Source organism: Uloborus diversus, unplaced genomic scaffold, assembly GCF_026930045.1.
Source record: "Uloborus diversus isolate 005 unplaced genomic scaffold, Udiv.v.3.1 scaffold_741, whole genome shotgun sequence".
NCBI lineage: Eukaryota > Metazoa > Arthropoda > Arachnida > Araneae > Uloboridae > Uloborus > Uloborus diversus.
The window spans coordinates 72,629-95,803 of record NW_026558947.1 but is presented as its reverse complement, the minus strand read 5'-3'; the positions used below and the strand labels follow the sequence as shown (position 1 = coordinate 95,803).

The 23,175-nt window shown below is 32.8% G+C and overlaps 1 protein-coding gene across 1 annotated transcript in view; it reads right to left on the bottom strand.

The window, feature by feature from the left end:
• Positions 1–2,980: 2,980 nt before the first annotated feature.
• The window catches only part of LOC129233805 (N-acetylglucosamine-1-phosphotransferase subunits alpha/beta-like), a gene marked incomplete at its 3' end in the record, with an annotated part of 32,680 nt that continues 12,485 nt past the window's right edge, over positions 2,981–23,175 (bottom strand). Inside the window, exons 4-8 of the mRNA XM_054867779.1 lie at positions 14,079–14,269; positions 10,652–10,863; positions 7,686–7,832; positions 3,204–3,245; positions 2,981–3,112 (exon numbers count right to left, since the gene is read on the bottom strand). Coding sequence (XP_054723754.1) covers positions 2,981–3,112; positions 3,204–3,245; positions 7,686–7,832; positions 10,652–10,863; positions 14,079–14,269 — 724 coding nt within the window. The remainder of the gene's footprint in view (positions 3,113–3,203; positions 3,246–7,685; positions 7,833–10,651; positions 10,864–14,078; positions 14,270–23,175) is intronic.

Here is a 23,175-nt window from a genome sequence, read left to right as displayed (position 1 = left end):
TGTTTTCTTTATGCATATTATGCATAAAAATTGATATAAGTACACATTAAACTTATTATACAATTAGTCATCACTAGAATGAAGTATTTTTTTTATCTACGGAACCTAATCCCTATTTTGACACTAATATTAGGTCTCCATTTACGCGGTTTCGATTTATGCAGCATTTCCGTGGAACATAACCCCCCGCGTAAAACGAGGGTCTACTGTACAAGGGTTAAGACAAAATTTGTTCTACAGGTATATCTTAAAGGGCGAGTTGCTCATTTATTTTTGGCTTCAGTCATCCCAAAAGGATGGATCACCGAATAATTTTTATCGTTTTATGTGACTGCTATATCTCAAGAAGTAATGTGAGGATTCATACAAAAATGTAGTATACAAGTGAAATTAAACGAAAACAAGCCTTATTTTCGTTCTAAGTTGAGTTTCATAATCGTTTACGTGAGTCAGTGTAATTAAATAAACAATGAAAAATATACTGAATTTAAATATGAGAGGTTGAGCATGACATCAATAAAATCTAAATTAGCCGTGTATTCCTCTCATTTTTGTAGCACTTTAACTAGCGTGAGTGTTAAATAAAAACTGAGTTTGCATTCTTATATAATTTGCCTAGTAAAAATTCACTAATTAAAACAGGAATTTTTCCTGAGAGAGAAAAACTTATTTCTTTATTATTATTATTATCAATATTCTTTTCTTTCTGAATTATCAAGCTATATTGAGCTAGAACTATTACTTTTTGAAACTCATTTTAAAAATAAGTCTAGGTCAAAATTGATCTGAATAATCTCATTGATATCAGTTATTTCACCCTACATTATGAAATTTTTTCTTTTCTATTTGAAATTGGAAAATGTGATTAGCTGACAAGCGCTACTTCGCATGCATGAAGGTATCCTCTTGAAAGCCTTCAATAAAATAACTGTTCTGAAATTGTCCCTTGATGTTCTATCGAAAATATAAATTTCATGAATGTTGAGAATTGAAAATATTTGTCATCGCGTAGAGTCGTTTTTCAAAAATCTGAGTGAAAGACACCTGTTTTAGCAGTTACGGGTTTCATTGATTTCAAAAGATTTGACGGTGAACATTTCGACGTAATTTCAGAATTTTACTCATAAGAGATGGGAGTTCCCACGGCAATAATCTGTCATTTCTGTTAAACATTTGTTTTGCTGTCCCAAAATAACGGTCGCAAAGGACATGCAAATGTCCTCTCAGAGGAAGGTCTCGAGCAGTCTTGTTAAACTTCTTCAGTTTCATTTCCAGAAAAAGTCTCAGAACAGTTTTGATCTTACTTTAACCAACGTATATCTCACTGAAAACGTAGTTTTTTTTACAGTTCTTAGGGTAATGTTAATAAATCTATGAGAAAAATAAATTTCATTAAGATACTTTTCTACTTTATTTCCACCCTGGCCCGTGATTTCGAATTTTTCCAGTGAAAGGGGAGAGGGAGGATAACGGGCGTATGTATAACCAATGCAAATTTCATAGGATTGCTATAAAAACCACTTCCACTTGTATACAAAAAAAAAATCGAAGTCGAGGGCCATTCCACCTGATCCCCTAAATGACTGACCTGTCGCTACCGTAATAATATGCTAGAGTGAAGGAGTTATTTGTTTTTACTTCATTACGCCAAAAAATACAAACCGCCTATTCTCTTTCCATATTCACATTGCGCCTCACTATTCTTTCATTCGCATTTAGAACAGTTTAGTTTTACTTCCATACCAATTTTTTGTCTGAATCCTTGCGTTACATCTTGATCATTTACGCTACATCTTGAGTATTATTATTAATCAGATTAAACGAGAAAGAGAATTCCGTTGCAGTAGCCTTTCACATGTTTAGTTTGTAATAGTATACAGAAAAACGTATGTTTTTCTAAAAACTATTAATTTTCTGGAATTAATCTGATGTTTACGAATTAAGACAGGAGAAAACGTTTGGAATTTTTGAAGGAACTTACTTTGAAAGGCAATTAATATTCTTTCGCAACTTTTATGCTGGAAAGCATCGACGTACATTTAAATTTTTCGTACAAATTGAACTAGTGAATTTTAGGTCGGCGACATTTTGGACCGGCGACATTTTGGACTGGCGACATTTTGGGCTGGCGACATTTTGGACCGGCGACATTTCGGGCCGGCGACATTGTGGATCGGTGACATTTTGGGCCGGCGACATTTTGGACTGGCGACATTTTGGACCGGCGACATTTTGGCCGCGACATTTTGTCCCGCAACATTTTGGCCGCGACATTTTGGGCGTATACCAAGGGAGGGGTATAGACCCAAGATCCCAGGAACCATCCTCTTTCTTACGCCACTGGTCAACCAGCAACGTTTATTGGTTTGGTTCAACAATTGGGGCTTGATATTTTTTCTTCACAATAAGATATACCATGTTAGTAACAAAGTTTTGATAAATAGCTCATAAAATAATTTGCCTAATGGGTTGTAAGTTTTTTCATGCAGGTTTTTGGCTTTTAAGGAGTTTGCAAAGTTAAACAGCTTGAGAAACACAGAAGAAGTACAGAAGCTTTAAGAACTACAGAAAAAATAACATACAAATAGGAATCGGCTTAAAAACTGAAATATATGCACAAATAATTTTAAAGAATCTTAGGAATATAAATCTTAGGAATACTTTCAATTTAAAAAAAAAAAGTAAAACAGGAAACTGAAGTAACAGTAGTCAAACTTTCAAAAAGAAAAAAACTCCTAAGTATAACAGTTCTTAAGCTTCACATTTACAGCAAGACAATGCATTCATTTGAAATTAAACAAGTAGACAAGAACAAGTAAGGAAAAGATACAAAGAATTGAAGAAAGTTTGAATGAACTCAGTACACAGAACGGTAAAATATTTAATTTTAACATTTGTAAATATAACACACAAGACTAACAAAAAGGCTTTTCCGACCATACATTTTCAAAATCTGATACATGCAATCAGAATATCTTACTTCATGAGTAACAATAGTAATCCATGGATTGTCTAAATTTAGCCAATATGGTATTTGTCCATTGGTAATAATATAAACATGTTGAACCCAAGGTGCATGTTTTTCTAGGGAGCGTAGAGAATAACGTAACTCCTGAAAAAATATGATACGATTTCAAAAAACTTAAACATTGAAAATTACTTTGAAGTATTTATAAAGGGAAGGTTGAATACAGTTTACTTACTTCGTTATCTATAAAACGACTAGCAGATATATCTTCATGGACCTACAAAAAAACAATGAATATCGTTACATAGTCTGTTTATAAAATGCTATTAGTCTTTAATAAATCTATGCATACCACATTTAGATTATTTCGCATACAAAAGCAATGACCAGGACCTATTAATAGTGGTGCAATGCTCACTCTTCAAGGGGACCTGCCCAGTATTTAAACCAGTTTCTCTAACTATGGTAACTGGTTATAAGAATGCCACTATAGCTTCTTTCAAAAACTTTTTTTTTCACGTATAATAAATTTAAAAGTACATGAGAAAAAAAACTGAATTGAAAAATTTAAAATAAAAATGAAATATTGCATATATTTTCATTGAAAATTATGGATTTCTTTTCACAGAGCCTCCCGATGAGTGGATGTTTCTAAGCAACTGCTTATAATATGTTAGAACCTCTTAAATCTGAACCCTCGTAATCCGAAGGCCACTGAGACAAACTACATGCACTGCAACTAAATAAAATTAATTTCACGTATTGCTCAGGGAGAGTGTTAAAAGTAAATGTCTTTTCTTATGAATTTGCCACAGCTATAAAGATCATGAAGAATCTGTACCATCTTCAAGGCGAAAGAAATTGTCCGATTCTGTCAGGCTAATCCTGAGTTTGAGCAGTGTCACATAACTGACGCAATGGAATGGATCAACAATGACAGGAATGATACACAACCTCAAATTTATGGCAAAGATAAGATTCTTTTCACTGTCCCCGATGAAAATGAATTTGAAGACAGCAGTGATAAAGAACAGACTTCTTTGATCTGCAATCTAAATGCTGCTTACCACAGTTGATGACCTTGAAACAAATTTGACACTTAGATTTAAAAAAAAAAAAAAACACTTCATCATTAATTTGGAAAAAATCCTTTTTTACCTTAAAAAACTTTGACTAATAAGCAAATTATGCCGAGTACAGTACTGTAGTGTATGTTCATTGATACTTTTTTTCTACTGCACTGTAATACTGTTTATATTCTATGCTTGCTATTAATTAAAAAAACAACAATATTTTACACTGCAAAGCCATTATCTCTTTTCTGTAACACTTATGATCCATTTAGCAATGTTCTAGTAATGTTGTTATGTGCAGAACATCTGAAAAGCATAACATTTTCTATAATGTGAACAATTTAATAGTTGGAACTCTCCTCGTTCAACCTGTTCTAATTAAAGAGCTTCTACTGTAATTTCAGTCCTGCTTGCAGCACTTAAGATTTTGGTTGTTTATAACCTCTCTTTTTTTTCCATTCTTTGATTAATTTATTGTTTACAATCGATTACTGCTCAACCACTCAAATATTCAGCTCAGTCATGACAGGTTGCAAATCTGGTCGAAAAAAATTGAGATTTTGGTACTGTGCCAAAGCTGTAGAGAACTGTGGTTGAATGTCCTGCCTTCTCTCTCTTGGTACATTATGGGAGATACAGCAAGCACAGCATTTTCTCTTTATAAAAAGAATTCCAAATATGACAGTTCTGCTGCCAAATATCATTATTTTATTTTATTATTATTTTTCCACTTTTTCAGGCTTGTGACGTCATGACTGAGCTGAATATTTGAGTGATTAAGCAGTTATCTATTTAAGTTAGAAATTTCATTTAAAAAAAAAAAGGTGCAACATCCTGTACGTCGGGACCTAATTACTGAATAGGCCAATTAGGCTGTGACCTAAAGCCCCCCACTTTATAGGGTCTCCAAGAGGCTAAAACTGCCAAAATTGATTACGGAGGGGAGAGGCCCCAGAAAAGAGTTTGACCTAGCCCCCCTCCCTCCCGACATTTTGATTAGCCCTGCCACACTAACAATAACTAGAATATTGCTACTAATTGCATATATTTAGAATTCATACATAAAACAACGCACATTTAGATCATTAGCATTTTTATTTATTCTACAAATTAAGTACTCATAATGGTTGTGAGCATAGGCGGATTTAGGACTGAGTTCCTGGGGGGGCAGGATTTTTTTTTTATAGCAACATTTTTATTGCCCCCCTCCCCACTCTCATGTTTTTGTCTTCTTCCTGTGATGCATAAGTCCATGCTTTACTTTTTTATGTGTCGTTTTCATTAATGTGTGTTTTCATGCTGTCCTTTTTTAATTGACCTTAAGAGAGGGAGCTGGTATCAAGAGAATGATGCAGGGCTCCCTTTTAAGTGGGAAATAGAATATCTCTAATTTCAGGGGGCCGGGGGTTTCTCCTCCGCAGGAAATTTTGTAAAATGGATATAAAATTCTGCATTTTGAAGCCTTTTAGAGGTTAATTGGATAGACATAGAAATTGATAACTAGATTATATAGTTATACAGTTTAGTTCAAACTTTGTAAGAAACAGCCATTTTAAGTTTGAAAGAAAAAATAAACTATAGATTTCTCATTACAACAACCTTTTTTTAATTATAAGTAGAGTGCAGAAAACGAAAAGGAATAGAGGTAGTGTATCATTTTTTTCCTGGCTAAAAAGATTAACAATCTGCTGTAGAAGTAATTGGAGCCCATTTTGCTTAGGATTTTCAAAGTCTTATCTAATTATTTTCAATGACTCTAGAATAAGTAAAATAAATAAAATTATTTAACGCACTTCATTTGTACTTTCCAGTCTCTGATATTTTAGTACTTGATTGTAAATTTTTACAGTCCTGTTTTAACTTTGAGAAATAGTTATTTTAAATTTAAAAGAGAAAAGTAACCTTAGATTTCTCATGACAGCAACTTTTCTTCAGTTGCAAGTGGGGCAGAAAACGAAAAGAAATAGAATTAGTGTATTGTGTATTTTTTTCCGTGCTAAACAGATAGACAATATGCAGAAGAAGTAAGATAAAAGCAATCAATACAAAAGAATTTCAAAATTACTGCATTCGGGATTGAATAACTAGCAAGATACGAAACATATGAGTCACAAAAATTTATTTCAAATAATGTTACAAACGTGAGAACCATGATTTTTACATTTTTAATACAGGATGTGGCAAAAAGCTGAATTTGACATATTTTGGCATTCCTCCCCCTCTACCATTTGTTAGACATTTTAAAATTTAAGGTTTGTAGTCACACTCTTTAAATTATTTAAGGTTTTCACGCACTTAAAAATGAAATTAGTTTTTTCAAGCAATTTCTATTTTTTAAGGAACGAATCATGAATTTTTTTTTGGGAGTTAGGGACTCACTTCAAAGCAGGAGCACTAAGCAATAGCTTGTTTATCTTATAGGCAAATTTGGCCCTGTTTGTAATTCACTCTTACCTGCAAACTTTTGCTTGATTTTTTGTAATTTTTACGAAAATTCGTCAATTTTTACGGTTAAAGGATTTTTATGATTTTATCAATCTTTGTTAGGTTTTTATAGACTTTTATAAAATTTCAGTAAAATTTTCCAAAACTTTTGATGACTCAATTATTTAGATTTCAATAATGGAAAGGACTGACTCACTTAGACTTAGATGATTATGACTAACCTTACTTTTTAAACAGTATTTATAAAGTAAGTAAAATTGTACTCTCCCTCCAAGTAAAAAAAGATTCATTTAATCAGAACACTCAGATAACTAAAATTTATTCAGAGTTTGCGATACTATTTATTCTCTCTCTCTTTTAAAAAAGAGAGGAGAAGGAAAAAAACTATGCTTTTTAGAATTTCTTAAAGGATCAATTAATCTACTAAGAACATAAATATTATGCACAAATATACTTGAAATGTGGACACAAATCATAACGAGTAGATCGTTCGGTTAGCGAGAATGGGGGCGGCAGGAGTTTTCCCCCCTTTGCTTTAAGTTCTAATTTGTCAAAATAATCGTCAATTATTATAAGTGTTGCAGCTTAATGTAAAGCTCGTTTAGCCTATATTTTCATTCATATACTTGCCCAAATGGTTTTCAGTCCAAAATAGTGAATTTAGACACGTTTTAAGCACCCCAGTGACAGCTGTTTTATTTGTATTTAATGTTCGTTTTTTTTCCTTTTCTTTTCTCCCATCAGAAAAGGACATTCGCTTTTCTCTTCATTTTCATTAAACTATTCAAAAAAGAAAAAGTCATGATTTTTTTGTTTTAAGATTTTGGAAGATATGTTGCTACTATATAAAGTCTTCCCAAAACTGAGGGGTATTGTTCCTATGCCCCCCCCCCCTTAGAAATTTACCCATATCCTTCTAAAATATTCAAAAAAGAAAAAAATATTTTTTTTTTGAATTTTTAGAAGATGTGTTTTTACTAAAGTCCTCCCAAAACTGGGGGGGCATTGCTTCCCTCTGCCCCCCCATAAATCCGCCTATGGTTGTGAGACTTAGTATTGATTCCTTGCGTTATGTATGTGGCAAAAGAGATATTCAGAATAATATCTTTTTGATACATTATATACATGCAACCAAAGCTTAAGAGGGAAAGCTAGCTTTCCTAAAAGGAAGAATTTGAATACATTGAAAGCATACTTACTGATGGCAATTCAACTATTAAATGAGCAGGAAGAATCATTGACACTTTTTTCTCAAAAGTTATATTATTTAACTTGATTACAGAGCTCAAACTTTTTGTATTACTTAATGTAAGCACAGCTAAATTTTTCTCTTCATGAAAAAAAACCTAAAAAGAAAATATATTCAATGCTAAAAAATCTATTATAATGTGAATGCATATATGTAAAGTGTGTCCCAAAAGTTTATAGACAATCAATTTATTGAAACCACAAGCTAACTACACGAGTAAGCGAGATGAAATAAGCTATGAAAAATAACGAATGATGACATAAAAATGATAAAACGCTCAAAGAACTTTCTTTGATCTAATTTTCAAAAATATAAACAAAAAAATACTGTTCCAAAAATATATGGACAATCGATGTTAAAACCTGATTTTAATATTGATACTCAAAATTTGCATACGACAAGGTCATTTACTTGTAACGCAAACGTTTTCTGACATGAAAACGAACCTGTGTTTCCGTTTCTGAACGATTGCCAAGATGTCCCACAATGTGCAGTTCTCTAAAAAGGAAATTTTGCAAATCTATCACTTGAAGGGGTGTGGATGGAAAGTGATGAACATTGCAAGCAAAATTGGACATAATAGGGTTGGTATTTATCAAATTTTGTCAAAAGATAATTGTTTTGAAGCAAACTTTCGTTCTGGAAGACCAAAGAAAGCAACTAAACAACAAGACAGAGAGATAGTGAGATTAGTTTCAACTCACAACCTGTCAACATGGTCAATTTGTTAAGAAGTAAGCTTTCCAGTGTCAAAATCAACAGTACATTGACGACCGCAGGCAAGTGCATTTCTTGTTTATTGGAAAATACCTTGTTCACAGAAGTTTATAAAAGCACATAAAGAGGCTCGTGTTCAGTGGGCCAAAAATCGCATGAATTGGACAAATGAATGATTAAGTATTCTTTTAAGTGATGAAAAGAAATTCAATCTAGATGGTCCTGATGGTTGGGTGCATTCCTGGCACGATATTTGCAAGGAACCCCAAACTTTTTTCAGCAGACAACAAGGAGCAGGCTCACTCATGGTGTGGGGAGCATTCTCTTTCAATGGAATAACCAATATATCTTTCTTGAAAGGTCCTAAATGTTCCGAAGATTATCAGAAAACGCTTGCAGAACAGTTACTTCCATTTGAAAAATTACTTGGTGGAAATCAATGGTTATATCAACAAGACAACTGCTTTATTCATGTGCCTAAATCTACAATGAAACAGTTTCGAAAAAAACAAGAAACCTTATAGATTGGCCAGCCTTAAGTCCTGACCTAAACCCAATAGAGAACCTCTGGGGAATATTAGCTCAAGATGTATATGCTAATGGGAAGTAGTCGCAATAGTTCAAGATCTTAGGCTGCATTAAAGCCAGCAGTTCTTCAAACTCTTGTTTTAAGTATGCCTGATCGAGTTTTTTAAGTTATTAGGAAAAATGGCTTAAAAATTTGAACATTGATGAAAAACAATGATTTGTCCATAAACTTTTGGGACAGTAAAATTTAAGTTTAAAATTTTATCATAAAGTCTGTAAATATTTAATGTAATTTGTATAAAGTGTTAACATTGTAATAATATTTTTTATGAGTCTAAATTGCTTTGAATTTGTTACTTCTGTTTTTAACTTGTAAAACATTAAAACCTTGTTGTCTCTAAACTTTTGGGACACACTTTATGCTGAATCAGAAATAATGAAAAAGAAAAAAAGTAGAATTTCAGAATAAGTTTAATTTTGTTATCAAGATTAACAAATGTATTTTTTAATAAAAGTTCATCTATGAAAATAATAATAATAAAACGAGTTGATGTGTGCATCACATGACTTCCTTTTACCCCAATTTAATGTCATTTCCCCATTACTGCCAATTTTAATGTGATTCAATAGTTTACTCTCTAAATATCACCAACAGTGGCCAAACTGAAATCAAATTTAAAAAAAACGTCAAATTTGTCGCGAATTTGTCGACAAAACTTGTCGACCAAAAGATTGGTGATATATATTGCCAAGTGTCTGCCAAATTATAACACAACTTGAGTTTAAATCGAAATTAACAATGATTTCCCCCCAAAAAGGGGCAAAAGAACTCTTTAGAAATACCCAAATGCAACCCAAAGGGGAGGTGTACAACTAGACCCCACTAGGAGTCTACGTACCAAATTTCAACTTTCTAGGACATAACGCTCTTGAGTTATGCGACATACATACACACTTATGCACATACGAGTTAATTACGAGAAAAGTCGTAATTAACTCGGGAATCGTCAAAATGGATATTTCGTGTGTCTATACGTTTGTAGGCACTTATCCAAGTGTAGTCGAGTCGAAAAAAGATCTCATCATTCATTTGGGGGTGAGTAAAATGGAAATTAAGGTCGATTTTTGAGTGAAAATTTTTTTGTGAGTACAACACTTCCTTTTTTTTTGTAAAAGGAAGTGAAAATACTAGCAAATATTTCTAACCAGAGATATTTTCAACTTAATTGTAATCATATTTCACACGCTGAAAATCAGAAATATGTCAAAAAAAATTTTTTTGAGAGTATTTTCAGGTTTTGTATTTTAAATAAAAACTCAGAAAAGTAAAGAAAAAAATAACAAACCCCAAGATCAATTATACAATGAAATATAGTCACAAAATCGAAAATATAATGAATGTTTTGAAATGAAAGTATAATTAATGACTACTGAAGCTGTGAACACATTAAAAATAGAAGATAAAAAATTTATAAAACCAGAGAAAGTAATAAATAATTTTTACATTGGAAATAACTTTAAACGATTTGTATTAGGGCATGTAATTTGATTAGCAACTCAAAAATCAACGAGCTTTGTAATATCACCTTTGTTTAGGCCCACACATATCACAGACCCTCTGATGTCATTATAACCAAGGACTGTACATACACTACATCAAAATAGACTTACTTTAGAGAGAGATTCTTGAACGTCTTTTGGAAATTTGCCAAAAACTATCTCTTCAGAAGGATGAAGCACTCCAAATGGTATATCAGTAATAATAATAACATCTTTTAATAGAACAGTATTAGGAGTAGCCCAGTTATCTGTAATAAAAGCTGCACTAAGTGTATAGTTCTGGCCATCTAGAACAAATCTTTTCTTAGCTAGGGCCGTATTAGCTGAAAAATAAATAATATATATATATATATCAATTAATACACAACATAGAAACAAAAAAGTTTTTAAAAACAGAAAGAGAACACAGTGAAAAATTAAACTGAATTTGTTTTTTCCCCCTGACTTTTGTAACCCTCATTTGGTTCAATTTCTTTATATATTTGCTGCTACTTACAAATAACTATAATCAAGTGTCACATGCTGATTTGAACAAAACTTTGCAGTGATGTAACAGTTAAAAATATTGAACACATAATTTTTTAACAGCAATTACCTTTAATGGGGCACAATTTATCGGTAAACATTGGATAATTTGGACATTACATGGTACAATATATTTTTCTATTTATAATTTAAACTACATTATTTCCAATAATGATTGAAATTTTGAAAAAAACTAAACTAACTGAAGTTGATGTGTTTCATTTTTTTTCTAAAAATAGTATTTATGGGGAAAACCATCCCTCGCAATCTTACCTCACCGTGAATCTAGTTGCCTGTGAACAATTCCACATCATATAAATCACATTCTTGACCTTAGCATTTCCAATTTCAATAAAATTTGGTTATAAATAATCTAAAAACCTTAGAATAATTGAAACAAAAACAAATTCAGCTAGCTATTCATTCTTTAACCTTTTGACGTTGGACATCTTTACATAAAATGGAATTTTGTTGAAATATTTTCAACTGAATGATTTTAATTTAAAAAAATAACTTCATTTGTTTATTTCTTAACAAGGTATAGTAAACAGCAAAAATCTGAAAAACCGGATTTTTATAACAGATGCAAACATCACGATTTTCAAAATAAAGGCATTACAGGCAGTGGCATAGCCAAGGTGGGGGGGATAGGGGTCCAGACCCCCTCCAAAACGACTAAGTGTAAATATATGATGGAGAAAAAATGCCTTGTGTTGAAAATAAGCATTATACTCAAGTAAAAAATGGGACAAGAAAAAATTTGTTTTTTACATGTCTGCAGTACTGTCCAACCACGGATTGTATGGAAATTTCAAATGTCCAGATAAGATGAATCTATCTGAATGAGGGGGGAAAGTAAAAATTTGATGCCGGTATTTCGCTCACTTGAATGAGACTCTGCTTCTGCAAAAGCTGGTATTGCTAAAAAGTAATAGATTCATCCATTTCCCGCTGTAAAAACGATGTTTGTCTTTTCATACAATCCGTGGTCAGACAGTACAACATGTGATTTTTTTTTTTTTTTGAATGAGTATTGAAGCAGTAAAATAAACCAAACGGGGAGGGAGACACGAAATGAGGGGGAGACCTAAGGCGTAGAGCTTTATTGCAATGATTCTCAATTTTTTTCTAGTGTGCAAAATATTCTCTCCAGTCTCCAAAACATTGGTTACCCTTGTATCCTTGAAATATTCGCAGATGCAAATTCTAAAAACATACGTCTGTTTAGAATCTAACAAAAGGCACTTGTAAGTTCCCTCCTTTGTTAAGTTCCCCCTAAATTTCTTGGAATATAGTCCCTGCATGGGCAAGAACAAGACAGAATCGGTGATGTCAGGAAAAAAAAGTACTTTCAGTGCACCCCTGTTGTAGCAAAGGAACCATTCTGCTAGTGAGCCGATTAGCTTCACTGGTACTTTTTTTGGGTGATATGATAATAAGATGATGAAAATAAGATATAATATCATGATAATAAGATAATGATATTGATAATCTTATTTGCGGCTTCATTCTTCTTGTAGAACAACTAAGTATTCCATCTCATTGTTATTCATTAAAAATACTAAGCACACTTCCTATTACAACGTGGTCTGCTGAAAGAAGTTTCTTGTGCTTAAAGAGAATTAAAACATATCTGAGGAGTAAAATGAGCGAAAATAAATTGGTAGGTTATAATAGGCTTTATATTATATGTTTTTTTATGACGATGAATATGTAATTCCGGACATAGTTATTCAAAATATGGCTATGTCTAACAAAAGATTACTTTTGTTGTAATTTTCAAATTTCTACTTTGCATTAAATTTTGCTGCTTGTTTTAAATTCAAATGCATTCAAAATTATTACTTGTCATTAATAATAGTTAAATAAAATTTTCATCTCTAAAATCTATTTTACTTATTTTTAAAAAGATCTCCATATTAATTTGTCAAATTTCTTTAGACACTCCCTCCCCTCTGGCCCGAAATGAAATCCTTGCTACGCAATTGATTGGACTCCCTCCAAAATGAAATCCTGGCTACGCCACTGATTACAGGTATAAAAACAGCACATGAAAGAATTTAAGGGAAATTATTTTATAATTGCATTTTAAAGATCTATGACAAACAGATGATCAATAACTAATCAACATAATTTAAGTAAAAATAAAATTAAATCAGCGATTCAAAGACTCTTGTAACAAACACAGAATTACCCTTGACTGTTTTTAATTTATGTTTTTACTAAAAAATAATTTCATTTATTAGCATCCTAACAAAGCATAGTAAGCATCAAAAACAAAAGAAATTCAATTCTCATATTGGATGCAAAGAGATCGTCATCAAAACAATAAAAACTGTGAAATAAATTTAGAACAGCATTTTAACAGGGCAAAACAATTAAAAGTATTAATTATTATCAACATAACTGCTGAAAAATTGGAGTAAGGAAAAAAGTTCAGAGGTGGGGGAGATAAATGGTGGATTTCCGGTGTAACAGATGGAAAAAATACTGGAATTCCGGTATTTTATCAGAATATAATCCCTCTTACATGGGTTAAAGAAAGTTTTCAAAATGGAGCAAGAACTTCTAATTTAACTACAATTTAAAGATTAAATTGCTTTGAATTACTTCAAATTAAAGTGTAAGAGAATAAAACTAAATATTGAAAAGATTCAGTGGAACATTATTTTTATATCAATCAGAATATTACTTACATAGTATACAGTACTAAAAGAAAGTTTCAATGAATTCTTATGTTGTGAAAATGATAATACAGTGAAGCACCATTTATATGTTTCTCTTTTGTACGTTTTTATCAATTATACGTTTTTCAAATCGGTCCCTGCAGAGTCTAATACTCATTTACCTGTATCAGTTATACGTTTTTTCATTTGTACGCTTTTTTCAAACAGTCCCTTCAAAAACGTATAAACGGTGCTTCACTGTATATTTTTTAAAACTGAGAAATTGCTATTATTTATAAATGTTAGCTGCACTGTTTTAACGTACTTATAACAAAAACAAAACTTACCAGATTGTAAATCAGGGAAAACCAATACTGTTATATTATCTTGACTGCTATATGGTGACGCAACAACAAATATCCTTGAAATGCCTTCAAATGCAGGATTAAGTTCTTCTAAATCACTCAATGTTATTAAATTTGGAAGTTGTGGACGAACAAGTATCATGTGTGACATGATGCAATGAGAAAGTGTGCAACTGCAAAGATAAATATTTGTCATTTAAACATTACATACAGTGGATTCTAGACATTTGAAAGTACTAGGGACCGTGTAAAATATTCAATATAACTAGAAAACTCATGTTCAGTATTCTGCACAAAAACATTAACTTTGTTTGGGTAAGCTCTAAGGTAACTTAATTTTCCATTACACTTAAATATTATTAGTTACTTTTCTTGTTGACACTGTAAATAAATACAGAACAGAATTACTATACATTAATAATATCAATTAGTGGTAATGTTTTTTAAAAAACCTTATAGGGTAGACCAGGGGAATGCCGCCACCTTAAGGAACTTCAACTTTTATCACCATCAAAAATTGTATTTATGATCTAGATCAATACTTTGGATTATTGCACACCATCTTAATAATGTATACAAAATTTGTCATCAATAAATCTATAAAAGAAATAGTCATAAGACACCAATTTGTCAACTTCTGCACTGTGGCGGTATTACCCAGGGAGCTGGGGTAATCCCGCCACAGACCTGCGTTAATCCCACCACTAGCCAATATGACTAAAAGACTAAGAAGGAAAATTTATTGAAAATTCTAAATACAATTAGTATTACAATACAGGAATTGAAAAGCAAAACAATTGACATTTTTAGTTTATAAGATTGAAAAAACAATATTTTGAATTCATCTGATTTTCTTAAAATTTATAAAAATCACAAATGTAGTGTACAGTCATTTCAGCAGTGCTAGACTCTGAATACACCTACTTGCCACAGCAAGTGCATCTGTATCACAGTTCAATTGTTCCATATTTATTGCATATGTTACAAAGTTGAACGTTTGGATCACTTGGATCAAAAAGGTCATCATTTTCGTCGTCGTCACAAAACTTTTTGACGTCAATGTCCTCCTCATCTGAAAAAGTCGCTTGCCTCTTTTCTTAACAGATTTATCCATTTTCTTTTGCCTTGTTGTCACTGCTTTCTCTTTCTTTGCCTTGGATTCAGTTTTGATACACATTCCCAAAAAATTTGCTGCAGATTTTCTTTCCACTTGTTTCTTTTTCAATGTCTTTTCCTTTCTTTTAAAGTTAGTTTCTTCCAGAACTGCCTTCATTGGGGTTCCCGTTAGAATTGGCGAGTGGCCTTTTCTTTTAGAACTTTCCTCTACCTTCTTTTTTGAGGCACTTTCAGAATGGTTTTTTATGAGCAAGCTGCTACATCCAGTAACTCACCTTCAGACGTATTGCTTGCATTTACAGTATTATTTTCTTCACCAGTTTCTTCTGTCAAGACTAACTTATGTTAACTAACTCGTTTTACTCAGCACAAATAGCGCATTTTTGTTCCTTTAAAAAATTGCTTTCGACTTATACAGTGGAAAGAAGCTTCTGTAGGTGATGCCGCCATCACCGCTGGAGAGGTGGCGCCATAACCCTGATCCGACAAGATGGAAGAAATGTAGATTTAAAGACATTAAAACAAACGGAAGTTATTCACATTGTTGATTAAAATATAGGAAAATATCTAGTTAACGGTTCATAGCAAATGCTGCCACTGTAGCATCTAAAGGTATATACCTCAGCTTATTGGAAGTGGAAAAATAATATCAAACTTCTTCAAAACAACGTTCTACACTATACGAAAAAAACAACATGTGCAATGGCTGCTATCAACTTGAAACATTGGTTGTAGCATCGTTCCCTACAGGTCAGGAGCTGTCAGGCCAGCTATCTGGTTTCCTTGACTCAAATACCAAGAGTGGCGGCATTTCCTCAGGTGTCCGCATTCCCCCCGTCTACCCTATAGTTTCATTTTACATATGCATATATATAAGCACACACACACACATATATATATACAGACATATATGCAGACAGAAAACTCCAGATTATCTGCGGGTGGCTTATCCGCGGCCCTTCAAACTTGAAAAAATATATATATATATTTTGGTGATGAGTAACTGAATGTAGATAAATACAAATATTTTAACTTAACAAGTACAAAATCAAGTTTTAAATATTCCTATTTCTCTTTTTCCACTCTCTCCCAATGACCTCAAACTTTCCATGGTTATGGAGCCTAAGAAGTTTAAACCTGATCATTAGATCTACACTACTTTAATGCTATAGATCTGCATTACTTATTTGATTTTTAGATCTATATTAGTAACGTGTGTAAACAAGAGACAGCACCATCAGTCTTTGATCAAAGAAAGTTCCCCTTCTCATCCCTATATGCTTTTAGTGGAATCTAACTTGATCTGTTTCAGTTAAACTGTACCATGTGCTTGAGTATGTATGTAATTCATTTGCAATAATGAGTGATCTGTTTTCAGTTTTTATGTACATTTTTTACGCACACTGTTATCATTTTAGCTATATTTTAAACGTATGCGAGTGTTATAATTGTTTTAAACTATTGCATACACTAGTATTGCTTTTTACCTATTTTGCGAATTATATCCAAATTTACTTATCCATAGTTATTGTGAGGGTTTAAGCTGTGTTCAAAAGTTCTTTAGCATAAATGCTAAAATTGCGGGAAAAGTTTTAGCAAAATGCTAAAATGTTAATTCTCATATCTTTGTAAATGCCTCAGTGTTTAATCTCCAGTTGAAAATAAAATTATTATTGTTACCTAAAGTATATTACTGTTGCTTACTTAAAACATTATAATAGTTTATTAGAGTACTAAATTATACAAGTTTATAGGGGGTTTTTACTTGCAACTATTTGCCGATGTTTTCAATCTTCTTTTTGGCCATTTCTGCCTTCATACCACGCTCACCAAGTCTCTACATGAAATACAAGCTTACCCCAGTTGCCACTTGGTGGCATTTTTGCTCCTGCCTTCTCATTGGATGAGATGGGGGGTGTTTTTGCTGAATAACAAAGACAGCCACTAATAACCAATCAGGTTTGCATATGTGCTTTGGAACACGTATTTAGGATCGCGGGCTAGTAGGTGAAATCGTTCTTGGATGGCTGTCTTGAATAACAGTTGTATGTAGCATTATAGGTTCGCTGTCCTGCATATTTGTCTTTAGCTGCTGTTCGGTTATGGTAGAAGTGATGAAGTTGTAGAGGTGATATGTGTGGTTAATCAGTTTTAAGTTTCTTCAGTTATTTTTCGAACTTGTCTATCAGATGACAGTTTAAATGTTTGCCCTAAGGCCCAGTCATTTTTACATGCTCTTAGCCAGTTTTTAATTTGTTATCAGTTTTTAAGCTTTAATAAATGTCTTTATTGATTTTAAAAAGGATTTATTTGTTGTTTTCAACAAATCTACATGCATTCAGTTAGTGTACATTTCTGATTCACAATTTCAGTCATTGTTGTTCCTAATGTTCACAATAATGAACATTCGGTAAGCTATCACTAATTTCATCTGTGACATCTATAAAGAAACAAGTACAGCAGCTATTTTTTTAACGTAAAATAAAAAAAAAAACTACATGTTTGGTTTTTAGAATGTTGCACTCCCCTTCTTCTAATAATGCAGAGATTGAGGGGGTCATAATGCTGGAAGACTAAGTATTGTTGAACATAATAGTAATTCAAAAATCTTGGCTTAAGATTTAAAGAATATTTAGTTGACTATCGCGATGCTGCTTTCTTTCATGGATCATACATTGTTTCTTTTTTCAATTAATTTTTTTTTTTTTTTTTGTTTGAGCAAAAAAGCGAAAATACTTCGTTTTATTTTTGCAATTGATTGTTTTTATTTTTCAAAAAAGCGACCACAGCAGACCCTGGTGCCATCCTATTCTGTCGATAATTTTGGAGTTTACTGAACACACACACATACATATGTATACATATAAATGCTATTGTACAGCCCAAAAGTGTAAAGGCAACAGTTGGAAATGAAGAAAAAGGAGGTTAGAAAACCATTCTTTTCTAACCACTTCTAACCATTTATTTAATCACTAGCTTAATACCCGGCGTTGCCCGGGTGCTTCTCAATGCAACATATATTTTAGATAGTTAAATGGATGAATTCTATCTAAATGACAGTAAAAAACTGCATTCACAACACTCTAGGCTCAAATCTTCAAAAGGCTGTAAATAGCACAGAAAGTCGAGTATTTGCAGAAAAAATAGCATCAAGTAAAAACAAAAAAGCAATGAGGGGTGTTATCGGGGTTCAGTCAACTATATTCTTTGGTTCTGTCGTGTCCACTGGCACGTTGTCTGTAGTTGAATCAGATGGACGGTACATCCAATTTCTTAATACAGAGACAAATGATTGTCTTGCACATCTTGTGGTACAACCTTTTACGTGATGCTTCGAATACAATCCCATTAGGCTGCCTTTGAAAGTCTTGGTTACCCCAAGACATTAATTAAAACATGCTATAGTATTCTTCACATACATTTTATTGTAGAAAAAAAAAATCATTGAATGTCTTCCTAGAAAGAGTTGTGAGTAAAATTCAATGGCTTTTATCAGTTACAAATATATGCAAAATATGACACCGTTACAATATTTTAATCATCCTCAGTGGCCCAAAAGCGAAACAGATAGTCCACTGTACAGAAAATAAGGAATTCAGTCATTGTTATTAATAGCCGTTAACATTCAGTTTTACGGATTTTCTGGCGGTGTTTTTACTTTCAAGGCTTCACGAGTTAGGTAGACTCATTTTATAAGTTTTTTTAAGTGTTCAGGTATGCAAGCACATTCTGTAGAAAACGTTCACTTAGTATTAAAACCCACTTGCACCTAGCGTAACATATGCGTCACGCGAATCGACTTCGTTTAAAATTGCTACAGAAAAACCAAAAGAGTCCCAATGAACTTTATTCTTGATTTTTGTGTTACTGTAAGATGTAGTTGCTTTAGTTCAGCCTTAGTTTTTCTCCCTAAGTTTTATCTTTCAGTTTGGCAACGAGCTTACAATAGCGGTTTGTTTACAATGCCGTTATGGCTGCTCGTCGAAGGTAAGAATCATATTTTTAAAGCTTATAAGTAATTTGAAACAAAAAAATTGATTTCATTTATTACTTTAATAAACAATAGACAAAGTCAAACCATAATTTAAACAAAATGTTTGAATATTTTTGTGTTAAAGAACTAAGTTTAATTGCGTGACGTATTTGTTACGCTAGGTGAATAGGACAACATTTTTTCTTCAAAGCTCTTTTTGATAATTTGAACTAAGAGTTACTTTGAAAAGTTGGGAATTTTATTTGCATTATATGGTAATAAATAGTTTAGGGGGATGTAATATTAAAATATTATATATTTCGTGTGGATGTACCGTTTAGATGATTAAATAAAATATTACTTATTTTATTCATTTTGTGAATTTTGCAGTTACCTTTCTTTGACAGAAGCGCTAGATCTCTTTAATCAGATAGACAGTGATAACGAACTTGATGAAATCTTTATAACTCCCCCTGATCAGACAGGAAATTTAACTGATGAAGATTCTGGGGAAGAAGATAATGCTGGGGAAATTGACAATTTGCCCAGAAATTTATTGTTAGCTGAAGTAGAAGCGCGTCATAAATCTTCAGAAGCATGTGAAGAAGAAGATACCGATGATGAGTTTGTGAATATTGAAACTAGTGCTCAGGAACTTGAAACAAGTACAAAAACACGAGTCCCATTCAAGCCTAAAGTGAACAGACGTTGGACTGAAACAGACCTAAAAAAGAACAGTGCAATTTTTCCAGAAGCAAATTTTTCTCGGTATGCAGATTTTTCCCCGGTCGAATTATTTGAGTTGTTTTTTGACAATACAGTGTACAATTTGATTTTGGAACAAACATTTTTGTATTCTGTGTATATAAATTGCCCTGATCCTTCTATAACAATTGCCGAGCTGAAATGCTTCATAGGCATTTTGATTTTGTCAGGGTACAATAACCTACCTAGTAGAAAACACTACTGGGATTCCAGTGACGATATGAAAAACTACATGGTTTCAGATTGCATGCGTAGAGATCGCTTTTGTGTAATAATGCGATTTCTACATTTTGCCGACAGCTCAAAGCCGGTTTCCTCAGATAAAATGTGGAAACTGCGACCATTGATGTCGTTACTGAAAGCAAATTTTTTGAAGCATTTTGTTCCCTGTCGAGAGCTTTGTTATGATGAATCCATGATTGCTTACTTCGGCCGTCATGGATGCAAGCAGTTCATTAGAACAAAGCCCATTCGTTTTGGTTATAAAATGTGATGCCTCAACACCTCGAAGGGCTATCTGGTAAATTTTGAAGTTTATCAAGGCAAAAATACATGCCATAACACCGAATATGAAAAAAGTGTTGGGAAATCTGCCGCACCGTTGCTGAATATGATCAACGACTTTCATCCTGACGTGAAAAATTTAAATTTTCGTTTTTATTTTGACAACTTGTTCACAGGTGTAAACCTGTTACAGTTTCTGAAAACAAATGGATATGAAGGGACTGGTACCTTACGTCAAAATCGAATTCCTAAAGATTGCAAACTTGCTTCAAAAAAGGTGTTGCAAACAAAGCCGAGGGGTGCTTTTGTGTATTCAAAGTCAGATGATGAAATTCTAGTTGCGAGATGGTATGACAATGCAGTTGTAAGTGTTGCATCAACATGTCATCCAGTTCATCCTACAGGTCTGGTAAAAAGATACTCCAGGCAACTAAATAAACATGTAAATATCAACAGGCCATGCTTGATTGGGGAATATAATAAATTTATGGGGGGAACTGATCTAATGGATGAAAATATAAACAGATATAGAATTGGAATACGGGGGAAAAAGTGGTACTGGGCAATTTTTAGCTGGCTTGTTGATGCAGCACTCACAAATGCATGGTCTTTGCACAAAATGACAGGCAAAAATACTTCTCAACTAAACTTTAGAAGAGAAATTGTGCAGAGTTTGTTGCTGCAAAATAAAACACCTTCTCGGGGTGCTGGAAGACCATGTTCTTCGAAGGATCAATCTGCTTGTGGCCGAGTCCTAGACTCGGTCCGTCTCGACAGAACTGATCATTTCGTTGTAAATACTCTCAACAATAAGAGACGTAGATGTGCAGGTTCTTTATGCTCTCGAGCTGTAAAAACGATTTGTTCAAAGTGCCAAGTAGGACTTTGTGTTGATTGCTTTCAACCTTTCCATTTGAAACAATAAAAAAACGTATTCAACACCAATAATAAATATTTTTTACATTTTTTTTGTGTATTAAATGTTATTTGTTGTTTTTTTGCTGTAAATTTGTTTATGTGTTGCTTCATGTCAAGAAAGATATACCTTTTTTGTTTTCGCAGAATATTAGAAACCAAAAGGGAAGTTATCTCTGGTTTTTTGCTCTCAAATAAACAAGATTTTTGTATAACAGACTTTTAAAATTGTAGATAAGTTATAAATAATGTATTTCTTATTGTCTTAGTTCAAAGTTATCCTTTGAAACCCGTAAATTGTAAATATTTGATATGTACTAAAAATTTCAAAGATTTTGTACGCGCATTAACCTAGCGTGACAAATATGTCACGCAACAAATTTGGCTCTAGTTTCAAATATACAATTTAAAAAAAAAAAATTCTGAACAATCATGAATCTTTGATCCTAATTCATAAAATAAATCCATTAAAAGTTTATTTTTTGATAAAAAATTAATTCAGTCCAATATGGGTAATAACTTCACAAAATGTGTCTGTTTCCCTTTCCATGACGACTTAGTGGCTTGCCATGGAGTAAAATTAGATAAGTGTAAGTTGCATAAAAAGACGTACGTCAGCCACATATACTTATGTCAAATTTCTTTTTTCGTAAGTAAAAATGACAGACATTAATATTGGTGTCTTGCAACGATTTAAAAGTTGTCTAGATTAAAATTTTATTTCAAATTTTTAAAATCTCACCCTTGCCGTAAATGTTATATATGATAACTCAAAGTGATGCAGGTAGTAAGAGCACTTATTTAAGTTTGATGCTCTAGAGCAGTGATTCCCAACCTGGGGGCGATCGCCCTCAAAGGGGTGATCAAACTCTTCTAGTGGGCGATAAATTTCTGGGGGGGGGGGGGGCGATAGGGGGGCGACTGGTATTCGGATACCTGGTAATGGGAAATTTTTGACCATTCAAAAACTATATTTATTAAAACAAATCGGTACACAATTCAGAAATATCTTTCAGAATACCTATGTTGTGTAATACCGAACCAAGCATATGGCACGTCAAATCAAAGAAAGTCGTTCCCAGAAAATAAGGCATGTATGATTTACAGCTCAATTAAATCTGTTCGGATAAAAAAAAATCCCAAAAGAGAAAAATAATATCTTTTATTTTATTGCCGTTTTCACGAAAAAGAAAAAAAATCTAGTAAGCACTGTCTGATCGTTGGCGCCAGCATATATTTAACACCTGAAAAGTGGATGGATATGTGCAGGAATGGATTTTTGCATTTACTTCTTGTCATTCAGAATCTTGCAATCAGCGCATAAACCTCTTTACGTAATTTCTATTGTTTGATTAAATTTAGTGAATTTCTGTTTAATTGTACATGTTTCGTAGTGTGGAAGTTCGATACGAATTCGAAATTGAAGTGCCGGCAGTATTCAGCAGAGTATTTAAAATTTGGTTTTAGCACGTCACCGCGAAATGTGCAGTTTCTGCATTGTCTTTTGTGCTATAAAACATTTTCTAGCAATTAAGCGATGAAACCCTCGCGAATGAAAGAGCATTTGTCAAGAGTACATGGTGACAAAGTAAATAAACCTCTTAGTTACTTTCAAGATCTCAAAACAAAAGCGAATAAACGGCCAAAGGTGGGTGAATTACTTAGAAGACAAGCAACAGATCTTGACAAAGGGCTTCTTGCTTCTTACGAAGTGTCTCTTTTGGTAGCAAAATGTGGTAAGCCTCATACGATTGGCGAATCTCTTATTCTACCAGCTGCCAAAAAAATAGTTGAAATTTTGCTTGG